The sequence below is a fragment of the Amphiura filiformis genome, chromosome 19, assembly GCF_039555335.1.
Source record: "Amphiura filiformis chromosome 19, Afil_fr2py, whole genome shotgun sequence".
In the NCBI taxonomy this organism is placed as follows: domain Eukaryota; kingdom Metazoa; phylum Echinodermata; class Ophiuroidea; order Amphilepidida; family Amphiuridae; genus Amphiura; species Amphiura filiformis.
The window spans coordinates 11,785,886-11,805,780 of record NC_092646.1 but is presented as its reverse complement, the minus strand read 5'-3'; the positions used below and the strand labels follow the sequence as shown (position 1 = coordinate 11,805,780).

The following is a 19,895-nucleotide window of genomic DNA, read 5'->3' as shown; positions in this document are numbered from 1 at the left end:
CTGCCTTTTTTGTTTTTTGTTTTTTCATGATAAAAAAGCAGGTAAAGCAACCCCGGTAAGCAACATGTCTTCTCTCCCCTATAATAATATTAGTACAATCTATTAACCTTTTGACCGTTATCGAAAACTCGTCACTCGTTGTCCCTGGGAAATTGTTGCGTTCATTTGCCGAATTTGTTGTGATTTCGGATTGTCAAACCTTATCTTATGAACAAATAAAGCATCAGAAAACCCACGGTGATGTAATCATGAGCAACTCCTCTTGTAGATTTTATAGGTAAGTGGATATCGTAAATTCGTTTTGTTACGTATGCCATCAATCATAATTGAGGCAGTTGTGTTGTTCACCATGTTCACTGCAATGTTTAGGCATGATCACAAAATTTTCAAGCAGGTTTTTTTCACATGGAAATTATTTTGTTTAAAAAGGTGATCATTTAACTTAAAAAATGAGGGGTCAACCATGTCTGTACCTCAAATATCAACAAAGTTAAGGGCAAATGTCTGTTTTTAAAATTTTTCATTTTTCTGCGGCCATCATTGATTGTTCGAAAATTTCTAACTTTCGTATGAACAACCGATAGCTTGTGATATGAAAGTTAGAACGTGGAAGGATTTGTGCTCATGTAACATACCTTGTTTGGTACATGTACACGGTTGGCATACAGGTCCCAATCAGGGCTGTCAACTTTTTGGAATTGCTTGGCGTGAGACAGAGGCTTACTGGGATTTACCGACTCCAATGTTCATTTTGTACCATGATTATTTGAACCACGGTAGCTCGAGAATGTGAAAAGCGGGGGGTAGGAGCAAAAATTAGTCATGTCGATGCGTGAGATTTATTCTGTTTACAGCTTTTTGCGTGAGATTTACTACCAAGGCGTGAGATTATACTCCCTGGCCTTGGCGTGAGACCGTGAGAAAGTGGCCCAATGCGTGAGACTCACGGCCAATGCGTGAGAGTTGACAGCCCTGGTCCCAATATCATGCATATGAATAAAAACTTCTTCCTCAAGTTAATTATTGTCTCAAAAATATGAGGATATTATTTGCTCCAGAACTCTAGCTTCGAATTTGCACACGATAGTTACGCATTTGATGCTAGAGTACGTTGCTATCGTTTTTCAGTCGGACAGTGGTGCACATCTTTGCACCGGAGGTTATTTATTCTTTTAATGTTGAAATTAGGAAAAGTAATTTCGATGAGTCAACTGTATCTTTTGAGCAAGATTTGCCTAATTTGGACAGTTTAAAATTTTGCTGAAGTGTAATTTTAGCAACATTTTTGATGCGATCGCCTGTCGTGATTGGCTGTGTTTACTTCCATTGCTTTATACGGTGTCATGCTTCAGCGAATCCGACTATATATTGTGCTATATTCCTTCATCAATTCATCAAACGTCATTTTGTGCAAATTTTTCTCGAGTGATTGCCAGACATCGCACAGTCCCCATTGTAAATAGGTGATCAACACGTGTAGTGCTGGGCTCACATGTTCAAGAACCGGAAGGGTATCACCATCAGTTTGCAATGACAAGTCAATCTTTGCAAATCGGGAGATGGATTGATTTGCCCAGCACTGGATTTTCTCAAATCTTTAATCACTGACGCAGTAGGCAGTTGTCAAAACATCTTTGATCAAGCAAGGTTGCAGAATTAAACGGACTCATAATATGGTCGGAATTTGTACTTCAGCGCCTGTGTTTCCAGTTAAAAGTAAGCAAACACTTCAGCTAAGATACATAAATGTTAACCAAGCTAAATTGAATCCAAACTGGAAAATCTAAAAAATTGTTTTGCTGCGTTTTAAAACTGAAGACGCTACGATGACTGACCCTGTTATACTAGCAATCTCTAGATCTTCTATCCACACATTAACTATTGTGTCGTCGTGGATAGTAGATAGATTTCTTGATCAAATCATTGACAATGCCTTACAATGTCATGACTTACTGTACAAAAGAGCCAGTAATGCATCATTTTTCACCACGATGATCCGTTTTACACAAAGGCGATTTGTGTATCAAGGATAAAAGACCAGCACTTTTTAGACTACGTCTCCAAGTTTCCATTTTCCTATGGGGATTACACAGTTAAGCCATTTACTGTGGTTGCAACTTTTTGAGCTTTTTGAATTGAACGTCGCCCTCTATAATCATGTGGACCTACCTAGCAATGTTGTAGAAAAGTAACAAGAACCTGAAGAAGTTCAGGAAGTTAATAGGTAATAATGAGAGGCAAACCTTAGTTAACACATTTGCTAGTCAGCCAAATGTATGTGTCGCCGCGATTTAGCGTGCATTCATCACCATATTCACATGTACATAGTCGTGGAGTGGCTGCTCATAAAAATCGCTGAAAAATCATCTTTTTAAATATTTCTTTGGACAAAAGCTGATGCGTAGAATAAGTTGAGCAATCACAGATGACATGCATCAGTGACATAGGTTTCTAAAGTGAGTATTTTACTAGTGCAAACTTGCCAAAATAAAACCCTGGAGGCACCCTATACAGCCTACCTACAACTTGAGAACAAGTCCTCAAATGTTCGAAATTTGTAGTTACTACAACTAGATTGTGATAGCAGTTCCACATAGAAAATCTGCACTATCATGAGACTATGCTAAGGCTGGCATTTTCGGTCGGGTAAACGGGTACCCCGCCGAGATTACATTACCGGGTAGGAAATACCCTACCGGGTACTGCCAATCAAAAAAAAATAAAAAATTCAAGATATTTTGTATTTTTAATATAAAAATTGATCATTTGTATTCATGTCATAGTCTATTAATGATTTCAAAATGCATTGAATTTGAATGCATTTTGAAATCATTAATAGAACATGACAAGAATAAAAATTAAAAATATTCATAAAAAAAATAAAAAAATATCTTGAAATTTTTTTTTTTTTTTTTTTTTTTTTTAGGTCAACCATGAATGATCCTAGCATTTAGGTCTAGGTCCAGGGACACTACAAAACCGAAAAAATAAAAAACTTTAAAAAAAAAATTTTTTTTTTTTTTTTTTAATTTGGTGCCGTTACCCGCCGAAAAATGCGCTTGGTACCGGGTACAAAATTACCCGAAAATGCCAGGCCTAGACTATGCTGTTTTGTTTTTTAATTGATGCATGAAATGTTGGCTGAATATTTTTGATGAAAGTCAATCTTTGACAAGATTTAACTTTGCTGCGGAAAGGGCTATGACAAAATGGTTTTTAGTGTTGGCTTTCTTTACTCGAGGGCTTTAATTTGATAAAATGATGCAGTTTGATGGCAAATTTGAATTCATCTTTCATACCTAAAGTTAGTATGATTATATGGATGATCACAAAATTTTCAAGTAGGATATTAGTGATCTGTAACACAAGCATAAATGCGGAAATGAAAGATAATGTATTTTGCGATCCTTTTATTTCATGTAGATAAAGTTGTGGCGCTCAAAAAGGACAGTGTGAAAACAAGTATCTATTAGCTTTTCTAAGTACCGTATCTGCATTCCAGATGTTAAGAAGGATTGCACTAAGCAAGGTAAGACGAAGGGACTTACACCTGAGACGAATATACCTACAGGTACAAAACCTGGAGACATATTTAAACAGGGACGTGTATGCATTTTAAAATCTCAAAAGTTCACCATATTTTTCTGAATTAACACACAAAATGAGCATTTTGGGGCAATTTTAGCTGATTTTAACAAAATTTCCACTTCTTTGCATGAAAATTGTCAATTTTTCACAATTATTTATTTTTTAGCCATGTTAAATATTTGACTTGATGATGTAATTTAGTAAACCTACGATGATCTATAGTTGTTTACAGGCCAATAAAGTGGATTGGTGATTCCAAATAGATGCCATAACAGAGATGGAACACACATAGCAGCATCTAAAGTACACACAAATAGGCTCGCTTCCTATCCCTGTATGTATATTCGTCTCAGACTTACACTTGGCAGGGTTCGGTTTTTGCCGGCAAACACCTGTTTTTGCCACTGCAATAACCTGCGAACCCTGACACTTGGATGTTTCAGAACCTGCAAACCATGGCAGTCCCTTGCACAGATTGATGCAAGTTCCCTGTTAATTAGCAACATATGTGAAGCTTTGTTTTCCCTTCAAGCATGCCAATCTGCGCCGACCAACGTAATCAGTCAATCAGATTATCGGTCTGTTATTATGATTGTAAGTAGCGAATCCGATGAAATGTCAATTTTCAGATTTGTATACCTGTATGTGATTGTGTGTAAAATTTACTTAAAGTAAAAACATGCTCTGATTTTACCTGTTGTGCAAAAGTGAAAATGAAAACATATTTGGAAATAAAAATGATGTATCTGTTCAACCATAATATTTGTTTGCATTTAATGCTGTTTAATTGGTCAAATTGAAAACATCCTACCTACGGAGCATAAACTTGCAACCAACTTGGTCTGTCGCCATTTTGGAAGGGCGATACAACATCAACAAGACACTCTTTGCACAGCCGCCATCGGCGCTGTGCATTCTTTTTACCGCGTTCTTCTTTCTTCTTCTTCTTTCTGTCAACATCATGTCAACATCATTAAATCAACCATCGTAGCCACATGCTTTCAGCCATGTTGACCATACTTGGTCAGTAGAACCATTTGGTGGTGCCACAGATGTCACATGACCAACTTCCTGTCAAATGTCATCCACTTCCGGTCAATGGCCAAAACTTGGATTTTCACTAAAAATGCTACTCCTCCCACATATTACATAGCACCGTGACGTCACTTACACACATGCATCATCTATAGCCAGTGTCTAAAACTTCCTCACAGAATTGGGATCAAAGGTCATTAAGGGGTCACTTCGGTAAAAGTCTGAAAAATTTGTAAAAATATTCAAAAATCACTGTCTTTACAAATTACATAGCAGAGAGTCGCCATTAGCACACATGCATCACTACTAGCTAGGGTATTTAGGGTGTCTACAGTTTTGGGGTCAAAGGTCATTAAGGGGTTACTTCCGGTCAAAAACCAAAATTATGAAAAAATTTTGAAATTTTTTTATCTCAAAATGAAAACAGACCAGAGTAATATAATCATCATACATGAATCAGTGTTACCTGATGTATGCATGGTATTTTTATTTTGGGGGTCAATCACTTCCTGTTTTTAGCTAAATAACTTCAAGAATTTTTATCTCAACAACTAACCATAGTAGAATTTTTTTAATAAAATTGAAACAATGCATTTTGTCGGTGTACATAAGGTTTTTTTTTTTTTGAGGTCAAAGGTCATTAAGGGAGTCAAAAAGGTCAATCATAAATTTGACAAAAAATCAAAATCCATGTATAAGTTCCGATTAAGCTGAAATTCACCAGGAATATTCCTTATGACATCCTAAGCACTATGTAATATTTTCGCGGGGTCAAAGGTAATTAAGGGATCACTTCCGGTTCTCACATTTGTCACTGCTGGCTGTGCATGCTCGCGGTCGCAGGCGAACGCAATCAGATCTCGTTTCTAAGCTGTGTAAACAAATTTTATGACAATTATGTTTACATACAAATGTAAACAATTTCATCATTTAACTGGCAGATTTCAATATTTAGCTAAAAATTGATACAGATGGACTTCAGAATTACACACTTTGATTTTGCATCTAGATTTCAAAGGTGTGTGGTCAGTCACTGTAAAGACGAATCCAATTTCATGCATTCCTGCTCCTGATGGCAGCCATTAGCCGCGACGGGTATCCAACTATCCCACCTAAAATGTGGGATGGTGCGGCCTTGAAGGGTATTATAAACTGCATTCTATCACCCGTGTAACACATAGACAAAAGAATGATGACAGTTTAATACACAAAGAATCTAACATCAAATTTTAAGCGGGTTTAATACACCCAATTGGGTACTCACAACAACTGTTTGGTGCATGCGGGAACCCAAATATGGCTGACCAAATCCTGACCATGACTTGGCTCGTTGGATTCGTCTATAGCATTATGCTAAATGAATGATCATAACACTCTACAGTATGATGCTAGGTGAGATGCTAACAGAAGCAGTAAAGCCTATTACCAATACCGGCATATTGTTATTTTTTCTTAGCTCCCACAGAGGGTGGCCCAATCATTTTATGCACCAGTGAATCTTCATCTATGTCAACTGAGGGCAATGCACATTACTGGAGAAAAGATGAGCTATGCTGCCAACCAACAAACACTGATGGTGACCAGGATGTTGGAGGAGTTTTTGGTGTCATCTGAGGTGCATGAGTCACAAAGAGGAGGGCTAACAAGACCACCAAAAATATCTGAGGTGAGATGTATTATTATTATCATCAACATAAATGCATCATCATCATCATCATCAGCAACAAGCATTTATAATTAAGCATCTACCTACATGTATAGTTATTTGCGGTAAATCATTAACGAGAGCATACTTCTGCGACGTTGACAAGGCAGAACTTACAATGCGTATGATGCATACATGATGAAATTAATAAGGGACTTTGTCAACATCACAGAAGTACACTCGCATCAACGGTTTACATTGAAATAGAATAGGGAAATCCTATTCCAAGCAACATCATGAATGAACTGAATTTACCAAATAAAATTTGCATTAAAAAAAGTTACAAATTACAATAATAAGCAATTTTTGACAGGTGAAGCTTAAGAGTGGATGTGCAGCTACATGTACAATGTTAGCTACAAAGTTCAAAAGGCAATTACAACCTAGGTACAACTGCATAAAAGGTGCAATCACCATATCAGTTGCTTGGTGTGTTTAATGCTCTAAGCTACTTTGATATTTGATATTTTTATACCTACAGCCTGAAATTATAGAATTATGCTCACACTACAAACACTTAGAGAAGGATGCTAAGATGGAGTTTCTGCAGGCCATAGGACAGAAATGTGGTGTAGACCACAATGCAGTGCTTAGGATATGCAAGAATATGAAGCAGCAGCAGGTAATGATAACCTATCTTCTAAAATGTGTAGCACTGTTCTGGTGTCAAGTCGAGGGTAATGACACTTAAGGTGCAACCAGGAGCATCTTTAATAACAATACCAAAACCCAGTGCCTCAAGAGTTTAACATTTGTCAAGTTATTTGTTGGGTTAATTTTTTGGAGATTGGAGATTAACCAACAATTACGCAATTTGCGGTGAGTTAAGATATTGATATTCTCCATTTGCGATTACGTTTTTACAAATAATAAAATATGATTGGATTACACGTATCATGTATATTCATGAGGTTATTGAGGGTATGTATCATGTTCTGTAGTAAAGACCACCCACAATAAAGCAAAGTCAAGAATAGCAAGGCCCATTGTGTGATTTAGCTCATATTCTTTGTATTGCACCATGGAAGATTTGATTTCCAGCTGAAATCCAAATCCTAACATCGGCTAAATGTGATGTAGACTCAGTACCGCCAAACTCTTCAAGCACTTTCTTTGTTAATCGATGGGCTCTTGTCAATTTTTGCAGCCCAAACTCAAATTATAAATTATATTTTAACCACCTGAGCACTACCTGCTGATCTAATATTGCCTATGATTGGTCAATTACATGATATTTTCACTTTAATCACCAATCAGAATGGAGCTTTGCAAATAATTCACCTCAATTTTTTTGCATGAGGAAATTATTCTAACAATGTTGCTGATTGGGCCAATTGATAATGAAACTTCTGCAGGTAGTTCTCATAGGGTTAATGTCACACTGGTCCACAGTTTGTGACACTTTGTAAGAATTATGACTTGCAAGCCCTTTTAAACCCTGCTATTTTTCCCTTGACATCAACAATGTTAGTAGAACATGTAGAACACAAATATTTTAGTTAAATTTGGCTGAAGATTCACAACAAGGAATTTTTTTTGATGGGGGCATATTGAATTTCAAGGAGGGCCAACCAAATCAACCAATTTTGCGCAAAATTGCTGCAAAAAGTGGAAATGTTTTGGGTGTTTACTAGGGAGGAGGGCAAGGGTTCTGATGGGGGGGGGGGGGGGGGGGGGGGGGGGGCATTTTTCCCCCGGCTCCCATGTGGTGGTGCCACTGTTGCCCAATAAATTTGTGACAATTTTGAAAGAGCCATCTATATAACTGCATTATTTTGTTTTTGCATATTTTTACTCAATATATTTCAGGAGAAGGGTGACGGAGCTCTGTTGCAGGCTGAAGCTAAACTACATCAGTCACTGATACCACATTATAGCCTCTTATTCCAGCAAGTCAGCAGGACATTTGATGGTGTCAAATTTCTGATGGATCTCAGGGCTGATATCATGGTAAGTGTGCTTTATCCGGGGTTGGAGGGGTATTTATGTTGTATTTTGTGAGGATGTGGGACTTAAATTCTGAAAATTTGAAATTTTGAAATTATTTTGTTTGAAAGAAGGCAACTTTTTGCACGGTTGTTTGATGGCATGTAAAACCGAGTCATTTTAAAGAAAAGTTGTACAATGATGGCTCTATTTATCTAAAATCTTGTTTGTATCTTTAAAAGGGGTAGACACTAGTAAAATGGTATTATAACATCAGCAAACAGACTAACAAATGACAGGGGAATTTCAAAAAAATTTCATCATGATATGTAAGGTAGAACTCATATTATTTGGATAATTTAGATTTAAAATATATGCTACCCTCAATTTGGACAGAAAAGCACACAGTTTATAGAATTAAAATTACTATAAAAAAGCAGAAAAGATGAATAATTTGATATAGAACCGAAATTCTATGTTAAAAATGCTGCAAAATATATGACGTGTATATACAGTTTATTAGTGTGATAGCTGTTGGTATTATTCAGGTCTAGAATTGAACATTATAATAATGTTATGTTAGAAATGTTAATAAATGATCATATCAAACAACCGTGTTTGCAATATTTTGAAAAAATTATAGATAACAATGAAAAATTAGCGCCTGTTCTTGATTTTTAATGAAAAATCCATTTGTTCAAACAAATATCTTATCCCATAGTATGTTAAGCACTCCATAATCCATGATCATATATATCTCTCACTGTGTAGGAACTTCTTCAAGATTCTCCTCGTAATGATCATTACTTGAGGGCGCTTAACCAGACGTTGAAGGAGATGTTATCGCATTGGTTCTGTGCTGGTCTGCTCAACATGCAACAGATTACATGGCAGTCTTCATGTGACATGCTACAAAAGGTAATGGGCTATTCCACTTGAATCAGCCCCTATGGAAAGCATGACCTTAATCTCCCACACAGGGTGGGGGGTGTAGATTTCAAATGGCATCACCCATATCAGGTAACCCCCCATTTGAAATTCACACTACCTGTGTGAAAGATTAAGGGGGTGTATGGATTTCAGCTGGAATAGCCAAGTGAAGCCTCTAGCTAATATTATTATTAGGTGAAGGTTGGGAATTTCTGACTAATATTATTATTTTGTTTATGTCTTTATCAATAATTTCAATCTTTCCAGACATAAGACTGATGGCTGATTTATTATGTTGCATTGGCAGGCTTGCGGGGAAGGGGAGAATTCTTGATTTTTATTTTAAATACCACATTCAACAAATACAAAAACCAGACCAAAACTAAACTAAGTCTGGATTTAAAATGATTTTTTAAATTGGGAAAATTCCCACTTTTATGCTAAAAATGCCAAATTTTAGGTTAATATAATGTTCTGATTTCTGTCCTCATTTTCTCATCCCCCACTCCCACCTTTGTGCCCCCGCTAAATTTTACCATGCTTTTCTGCACAGATAAGTGAGTATGAGGCAGTAGTACCAGTCCGTAGCTGGCTTGATCTGAAGCAGAGGGTTGGTCCCTATAGGAGATGTTTTGTGTTTACTCACAGTGCTATGCCGACAGAGCCAATCATTGTGTTACACAGTGCATTGATGAAAGATATACCAAACAACTTACAGGCGAGTATTATTTAGAGATTAAAGGTTGTTTTGATGATAATGATAGATATAGATAGATTTGTTATTGTCTTTGACAATGATGTCGCCCTTGTTATATGAGACGATAGATGCACGGCAGTGGCTAAAAATAATACCTTTATTCTCATTCTTAAACACTTCAATTCAAATAAAAATATTAATCATAAGTATGCCAAATTTTAATCAAATTGAATTCTACGTTTAACAAGGAATTACCCAGGGCTTAGAATCAATCAGTCCGATTGTTTCTATGCACCTCCGATTGGTTCAACTAACATGTACAAGTGTCACATCAATGCGCACGCGCTGAACCATGTTATATTTATATGTTAATAAACTTGTATAACTTGTTGGGAGTGAAATTGTACAAAATAATGCCTGTGTACGGTCAGTCGTGAGCATGGTCGCTAATGAGCTCAATTGGCTAGTTGTGAAATGAGGATCTCGAAGAATCTCATGGTTTCTCGCTTGCAATCCGTGTACAAAAATCTAGACAAAAACACGCTAAGCACTGGCTGACCTGAAAGATAAGGTGTATACTGGCATCTGTTTCCTTAAAAACATTGCGTGCATGTGTATCATTGAATCAGTGAAGCAGTGACGTATAAACTGTTTGCATATCACCATTCGTCTTACGTCTTGACATATAAAATTTGTACATATCTCTATTGTCATGTTTGTACGTCCCAGCTATGTGAATCTCCGCCAATAATCATGATAATAATATCATCGGCAAGCTAATACATGTATTGTATGCACTGTAATGAAATAGCAATTTTCTTCATTTTACCTCATTTGTTTGGCTCAAAATTGAAAGAGGACAATGTGATCAGTGAAAACTAACATTTAAGTAGGATTCTATTCTTTATGCAAATCACACATTATTGCTTTAAAATATTTTACTTACAGGAAATAATAGGCAACAGGTTAGGGAAGATGGGTGATGAAATAGAACCAACTCAACAGCAAGAAGAATTAGACAACACACAGGCAGCAATCTTCTATTCTATTAGCTCAACTCAAGCAGGTAAATACATGAGGCTATTCCATTCACAATCCACACACCCCCATGTAGAAGATTACACTTACATCTCAATTTCAGTTGAACCTGTCGTGGGAGAGCGGGTTGGCGCAGCGGTAGTTTCCTCGCCTTGCACCACTGTGGTACCAGGTTCAGTCCCCAGCCGTGCCCAAGGACTGTGTGCACTTGGTTTTATCCCGATTCCATGCTCGCTCTTGCAGTTTTTTCCCGGGATCTCCGGTTTCCTCCTGCTTTCAAAATTGGTGATTAGTTGTTTGGTTATCAAACAAAGCTTCCTTCACCCAATGGAATTCGGGGAGCTGCACAGGAAATTGATGGATGTTACAATGTAAGTGCGTATAGGTTTGCGCTGCAACCGGCCGTAGCCTAATTGATGCGATCTGATTGTGATGATTCAACATGGCAGCGAAATTACAGCGCTTTGAATCCTCTAAGATCTGGAAAAAGGCGCTATATAAATCCAAAATTTATTTATGTATATTTTATTAAGCTTTTGTTCAAGCTGGAAATTTGTACTCAACACACATGTTCCAGCTTGGCCAAAAATTACTTAATTTACCTGTAATTTTGGCACTCAAATGAAAAATGTTGGTGTTTTCCCAACCGTGCATAATTTTGGTCCTCGCTTATCAGGGTAGGCCAGGTTACGCCAATAATTTGTTTTTTTTCCTAGCCTAAATTACTATAATATGTAATAAATTATCTATCTTCACTCCCATACAGGTCTAAAGGGTGTAGATCTCGGCAACTATCTAATCAAAAGTGTGGTACAACGCTTACAGAGGGATTTCCCGCACTTGACTGTATTCTCTAGTATGTCACCTATTCCTGGATTCAAGGACTGGTTAACACAGGAGATTGCCAAACACCTCAGAGGTAAGGGTCATTGTGGGTCAAAGGTCAATGCTTACAGAGGGATTTCCCTCACTTGACTGTATTCTCTAGTATGTCACCTATTCCTGGATTCAAGGACTGGTTATCACAGGAGATTGCCAAACACCTCAGAGGTAAGGGTCATTGGGGTCAAAGGTCAAGAGACAGTGTAGGCCACAGATGATTACAAAACCAGATCCCTCACTGGTCATTGTGTTTTGTATGCAATGAGAATTCTCACGTCGTTCTAGAACCTGTGTGTCTAACAAATTACACAGTGTGGGTGCTATTGAGTTTACTCAAAAGAAAAAGATATCAAGACTGCACTTTGAAAAACATGCCGTAACAGGTGCAAAGTGGCCAAATTAAAGCAATTACTCTCTACCTTGCACTTCATGGAATGATTGGCCTTCATTGACTGATGATGCTGGACTTTGCCCATTGGTGAAGGATCTGTTTACAAGGTGAAATGTCACATTGGAAGGATTAAAAATGTCAAGGTCATTTTGGGGTCATCCAAGGTAGAAGTATGATTAAAAACATCCTCTTATATAATGCTTAGTACATATAGGTAAACAAACCTGGTGCCAGTAAAATTGTTTTAAAAGATTTCAGCAACTGCACCCCCTGTGGGAGATGACAATGTAATCTTACAATCAATGTTATATTCCGATCAATCCACATGGACATTTTTGGGCATTTTATGTTCAATCTAGCTGAAAAATGATTAAATCAAGTTGGATTTTAGCAAAATTTGGCCCTTATTTGGTAAATTGTATTTGGACTTCCAAAATCTTGCATGCCTTTCCACTATTTGTGGATGAATAATGTTGGATTTGGAGTAGTTAAAATTTTAAATTTTGTCGAATTATAAAATCTTCTTCAACAGGGTTGTGGTTATCAAATGGAGTATCCCAATACATCCAGTTTCTACTGTATTCTTGCAAAAACACTTATCTAATATTGGTTCTTTGCCATGGGTTTTCTCTTTCCTCTCTTTCTCTCTCTCTCTTTTCTCTCTTTCCTAGGGAGTCATATGGTCTACCCGCTATTAACGAAGAAAGAATTGGAAACACTTCACGAATTAGCCGGCAAACCATCGGAGCTTCCTTTGCAGACGTTGAAGCGCTTATTGGTAACAAGTCACTGGTTACACTCAGATAAATTGGTAGAGTTCTTAAAGGAGCCAATGATGAGGTTATGTGCAAGGTAGGTTTATACTTGACATAGAATGACAGTGGTGTACCGTGGCCGCTCCTACCCCGGGGGGCTGAAGAAAATTCAATTTTGCCGCCCCTTCCTCAACAGCCCGAAAAGGTTGACTCAGTTTTTTTTTGGTGGTTTGAAAAGTAAAGAGAAAAAAAAATTATAGACGCTAGCATCCTAAAAGAACACATTTTGATGTATAGTACCATTTTTTCACAAATTTTTATACTTCTTCTAATTTTTTCCGCCATTTTTTCTTTCCTTATTCTTTTTGCGACCCCTTATTCTTCTGCCGCCCCTTCGTTTACCCCAGGGGCACCCCCAAAGCCCCCCAAAAAATAATACACGCATGAATGATGCCCTCGTTTTTCAATAGTCTAGATTCACAACTGACAAATTCATATGTGTTAAAAAGTGTTGGGACTATCCACCAGAATCCGGTGGTCTGAGACTGCTCAGTTGTGTCCAAGACTACGCAGTTGCATACAAATTAACCTTTTGACAGTGTTTGTTTGCCAACACATATTTTTCACTACCACCACACGATTTTCACGATATGAACGCCAAGTTTTTTCGGTCATGCATACAAGCATAACAGAATATTTGAAATGTTGTGCCAATCAAATTGTCATGAATAAATTTTGAGACGGTATTTTGTTTTGATAAATTCAAGTGTGTGAAAATATTCAATCCAAAACATAATAATGATCAAATTGGATGCATTGCGCCCAGTATTTAATGGTCTCGCTATGAGGTTTAAAATATTAGACTCAACTATGTCTCATCCAATATTTTAAAACTCATAGCTAGACCAGTGGGCTCAATCGATCTAATTTTATAGCAAAATTGTTTCATTTTCTGTGAATTTTATTCACAAAACTAGCCTTCATAAACTTCAGGATTTGTTGTTTTTGGAATATGATATCTACATTAACTATATTGTAAGGAGTGCCCCAGAAATTTGATTACTTAAATGCTTGTGGCATTTATTATAGGCCAAATATAATACATTTAAGAAAGATTAACAACATTTCAACTTGCTTATTTTAATCTTTTATTTTAAAGGTATTTATATGCTGAGAAACATAGAGGACATGCATTGGATCCAGTTGGTAAGTGAAGAATATTACTAAATAATAAAACGGCATTTATCCACGCTTTCTGGATGGTGACATCCCTCAAACTGCGCCACAGGCCAATATGCTGCCAAACCCCTAAGAGCAGCGCAAGTTGACCTCAATGCTGAATGTGACAGACAACAGGCCTGGGCTGATGTGCTGCTCTTTACAAAAAGTCCTGCAACTTTAACATGTCCAGATATTGCTTATCTGGTACACTGGATCACCATTATATGCTCTGCACTATGTTTAGGGCCACAATGAGTGGGATAGATGAGAAATGAGAACGCTCATGATCTTACAACCTTCCGACCGATAGCCTAGTGCACCAAATTACATTACCACCCACTACCTCTATTCATGTCAGTATGCATGTCAGTGGTTGTAATGTCTACGGCATTTGAAGCAACCAGTGTAGTCATTTCAAGCTTTAAATTTCCATGCAATCAATGTAATTCACAATGGACTATGCCATTTAAAAACCACACCCCCTTGTGGAAGATTTCAGAATTCCAACCCAAGTTCAGCAGTTTATATTATTCCAGATCCAACCATTTCCATCTTTAAAAAGTTGAAAGTGTGTGGACAATTTTGAAAACAAAATTGTCTAATTTTAGACCAAATTGTATTAAAGCCTTAATGTACGATCTTTTTAAATTTTTAGATTTTTCTTTTTTTCTTCCAAAATGATACTATGCAATCATTATGAAAGTTCCAAATACATTTGGACGCGAAAAACATTGAGAATTTGCAAAGAAACAACATCATAAACTTCACCTCTATCACTCGAAATATCTCGCACTATTTGGATTAGGATGGCGAGTGCAGCCTCAGAGTTAGTCTCCTACGCAGCCAGTTTGGTTACGCTCCCTCCACATGTGGAGGAAGCGTAATCAAACTGGTTTCGTAGGAGACTACGATTTGCGAGTCATTCTGAGATATTATCATAATCTAAAAATTATGATAATATGTTGGACCAACAGAAAATCATCCTGTTGTACTATAAATCGGGCAAATTTGACAGTTTGCTCATAGATTTTAAGTTGGAACATGTGTAAGTATTACAAATATGCCAAAACATCAGTTTTGAAAAAAATAAAGGTATATTCTGAAAAAAGATCGTACATTAAGGCTTAAAATTAAACTGGATTTATCAATTTCAACAGTGTTCAACTGGAATTGAACATAAAACAAACAATTGGGACATAGATAAGTGTGATACCCTACATTCAAACAGGCTGCAAGTAACTATGGAAACTTTCACGTGATGATGGTTTTCGAGGTCACATAATGAGGTTTAACATCAAATTGTAAAATAGGTCGAAAATTTTAAAAAATGGCCGCACATGATGTTGCAACCAAACTTGAGTTATACTTATAGCTGCAATATGACAGAGTTCAAGGTCACAAACTGAAGTAAAAGGTCATTCAAGGTCAACTTGGAGGGTAATCTGGAAAGCAGGCAACACTTGTAGTTCAAGAACTGCCTTATTGAACTTGATATAGTGCTTAAAATTGTCAGTCTTGTTTGTTTTGTAAGTCACACCAGTGTCATAGCCAGGTTTTTGCGTGGGGTGGGGGAGGTTTAAAGGGAGCAAGGCAACTTTCTTGGAGGGCAACATTTGATGAATATGAGCAAAAAAGCCTAATAATCTAAAATTCATGGCAGTCAGCATCCCACATGAGGAAAAATGTGACGTGTCATGTCAAAAGGAGACACTTTTGGGCGGGTTAACAATTTTGAGGTTTTTACATATCTTAAATATAGAGATATTTTACTCCACAACGCCGTTTTCCCCAATGAAATCGGACATTCCTAAGCAAAGATATTGAGTTCGTAAGTTATGGTATTATATAAATGGAAATTGAGATAATGGCCTTTAGAAATATTATTGACAATGTTGAGAGTAGGAATTACCTTGAAAAATGTCTCAAAAAATACCAGATTCCAGTCATATTCCGGTCTGAAACTATCAGACAATATTTTAAACATTAATATTAAACATCACAAATTCGCAACAAACCTAGATTTTGAAAATATCACACCCAGGCAGATTTTTGGCTATTTCTCCATTTACTATCCTGCCCAAAAGTGTCTCCTTTTGATATGACACGTCACAAATGTCCCACATGGATAAGCACCCCTCTTGGCTACACCACTAATTACCCTTTTTTTTTTTTTTTTAAGAAGGGGAAGGGAAAAGGGGCTAGACATCCGACAGGGGAATCTACTCCCCTTGGCTACACCACTGAGTTGCACATCAGAATCAATGACCATTTTTTGTCAAACCAATTTCTCTTCCAGCTAATTTTCACCTTCACAATGGAGCAGTAATGTGGCGTATGAATTGGCTTGCGGATACTTCACCACGTGGCATGACGCAGTCGTGTGGCATCATGTGTAACTTTAGATACTTCCTAGACACAACCATCCAAAATAGCCGCATGTACACCGAGAACAGACATATTGAAGCGTCGGAGCAGGTTCTAGATCTGGTAGCTAAATCTGGCATGCCGGTGACTGGGAATGCACCAGGGGTATCTAAGAAGAGTAACTTATAAAAATGAGAACCACCTTCAAATTAAAGCGAGATATTAAAATATAATGTTTACCAAGCCCACCATGTTTGCATGTCGCTCATGGAGTCAGAATAGTGTACCTCTGGATGTATTTTGCATGCGCCAGTGTCAAATTTTCTGTCTTTAGCTTGTTTTCGTTGTTAAAACATGTAGGGCAACTAGAGCTGCCCTCGCGAAATAAACCATGCAGAACGGTGATGAACAACGGTGAAACATGATTGCATCCCTACGTAACATGTTGTACCCCAAACACTGCATGAGCAAACTTTTGTAACCCTCAAGCTTAAAGGCGCAAATTATCGTTCCATTTCAGGCCCTTTGTCAATAAGAGCCTGAGGTACACTATTTTGTAAGGCTGAATTGGAGTAAGTTTAAAATTGCAAAGTGATCTAAAAGCTCTGTTTTGATTGGTTACTCAGATGATTATATAATGTAATCAATCAATTAGAGGCACTGTAAGAAAGGCAGTAGTGCCTTTAGGGCTAATTCACTGTTCTTTACAAGGATGCACTTGTCAGCTGCTACATGTGCCTCTATAACTTGGAATAAATACCAGACTCATCTCAAGTGGAGGTCCCTTCACATGGTTAAGGAATACAGAGAATATTCCTAAACCACATGACTAAGGGATGATTTGAAGTGACCTCCACTTGAGATGAGTCTGGTATTTATTCTTAGCTATTATATAAAAAGAGATACATGTAGCAGCTGAAGTGCATCCGTTTGATATGGATGTACACATTATGAAACATGATTTTTATTTAATTTATTTATAATGATTTCACTGCTGAAATACATACAATTCAGGGCAACAATTACAAAAACAAAGAAAAAACTCAGCAGTTATAATTTATGAAATATGATTAGTCACTTGTATAGGTGATTAGTCACTCATATTAGTCACTTGTATAGGTGATTAGTCACTTGTATAGGTGATTGGTCACTCATATTAGTCACTTGTATAGGTGATTAGTCACTCATATTAGTCACTTGTATAGGTGATTAGTCATTTGTATAGGAAATGAGTCACTTGTATGGGTGATTAGTCACTTGTAAAGGTGATTAGTCACTCATATTATTCACTTGTATAGGGGATTAGTCACTTATAGGTGATTAGTCACTCATATTAGTCACTTGTATAGGTGATTAGTCACTCATATTAGTCACTTGTATAGGTGATTAGTCACTCATATTAGTCACTTGTATAGGTGATTAGTTACTTGTACAAGTGATTAGTCACTCATATTAGTCACATGTATTTGTAACTCAAATAACTTTTTTGAATTGACTTGGGTAGATGTATATTTTGATGGGGACACCTGAAATTGGTTAAACATTTATTGTTTGATCAGCTCGTAATTGGTCAGAATTGTTAGCTTTTACCACTATGCCAGAAAGTAGACCCACATTAAGGAGTGATATAGTTGACCTGTCTGGTCTACATGTTGTGTGTTACAGGAAGTAGACAAAGTATAGGACTTAAATTATAATTTGTGATGCTTATATTGCGAGATGTCACAAGACAATTCTTGAAATAAAATATATTGATATTAATCCTCGATGTCACAAGACCCGACAATTACGAGCTGATCAAACTATTCGCTGGCGTAGTGCATGTTAGAATATGACCGTTGCTAGGTCAACTGGCTCATGCTTTCTTTCGAACCACTGATCGAAATGATCACAACACAAAGCCTATGGCATATCATAAAATAATAGGAACAGGTGTATGAAGCCACAAGTATGAAGTTACTTGAACCAGTAACCAATGGTTATTGACGTGCACTACGGCAGCAAATTAGACAATTGAATACATGAATCCAAAACCCACCCAAGTCCATGGGAAGTGATTTTGAGAAAAAAACCTGTGTATCATTTTAATTCCTTCAGTTAGATTTACCTGGTCAATATGGTAAGTTGTAAATGCAAATGGGTGGGTTAAACTGTATTAGGTATGACGATTAGCATTTCAGGGACTTCGTGGGGTTCATTTTAAATTCTGGACTTGGGTGGTTTTTTGAATCATATACAAAGACAATAATGTTGGAATGATATTACCACTAGTAATATAATACAAAATAAAGCACACAGTTATGTATAATGTTGATAAGCATTCTGCCATGTAATATAAACCACACACTTTCCTTGATTAAACCCATTTTTTTTTCAAAAGTCACTCTCCAGCAATGAAGATGTTACAAGTGGACTTTTATACATACTGGATTTCAATCAATGTGTTAAAAGACTCAAATCATGGACTTGGGTTGATTCTTTCATACATGCTATTTTTCACATGCTCAATACACACAGAGGATTAATTTGAGTTGTTCTTTCAAACATATGACAGGCCTATGTATAGCAACACTTTAGTATGGACTTGGGTGGCTTTTGTATTCATATATTCAATTGTCATTTATCAAGATGGTGGTGTATAGGGCCTAGATGATTAAGTATGAAACTGAAATTTATTGACTTAGCCAATTTATGGCAAGCTAGAAATGTATTTGCAATCATGTTGTTTATTGTATCTAGACTGTTTAAAAAAAGAAAGCCCCAAGGGATAGTTGAATATTTGAAAAAAAAAGTCTATTCTAAGGGATGAAATCAAAACTCGACCCACCTCTGGTTCCGTCCGGTTTCTATTGTTCTAAACAATGGAAACCGGATGGAACCTGTGGTCAACCGCAGGTCGAATTTTGATTCCTTCCCTAACCTAATAATATACACCTAAACACAAAAGTAAATACTGAGTTTTTATAAGCTGCCATTGTTCATAAGTTTATGAGTACTTAGTTTTTGTGCCAGGTATGCAAGCATAAACATTTAGATATTGCTTAGCTCAGAGGGTGGTGTATATCCCCATTAATTCTGCACAGTGGCTATATGTGACCATCTATGACAAACCCAATGTAAAGTCACAATTCTTAGTATCTTCTCTTACTAAACAGTTGAAATCTCCAAAAACAAGCTTTAAAATGATATATCACTTGTCTTGTTTGGGAATTAGGTCCTCAAATATCTATTTTTCTCTTGAAATTTCTTTTTTTTCTATTAATTTCTGTAAGGTTTATTGTTCTATATCTCTGAATATGCACTGGCGACTTTACACTGGGTTCGTGGTGCATGGTCACATATGTTGTGCTGAAAGCAGCCTTT

At 36.9% G+C, this 19,895-nt stretch overlaps 1 protein-coding gene across 1 annotated transcript; it reads left to right on the top strand.

Moving 5' to 3' along the window:
- The first annotated feature begins 126 nt into the window (after positions 1–126).
- Positions 127–19,096, top strand: LOC140140919 (malonyl-CoA decarboxylase, mitochondrial-like). Its single transcript, XM_072162675.1, has 12 exons — positions 127–277; positions 3,424–3,529; positions 6,080–6,289; positions 6,810–6,950; positions 8,138–8,278; positions 9,026–9,172; positions 9,738–9,902; positions 10,830–10,947; positions 11,686–11,838; positions 12,864–13,044; positions 14,107–14,153; positions 16,465–19,096. The coding sequence occupies exons 2-12, from the start codon at positions 3,503–3,505 to the stop codon at positions 16,719–16,721; spliced, it is 1,587 nt and encodes a 528-aa protein (XP_072018776.1). The 5' UTR covers positions 127–277; positions 3,424–3,502; the 3' UTR covers positions 16,722–19,096.
- The last annotated feature ends 799 nt before the right edge of the window (positions 19,097–19,895 follow it).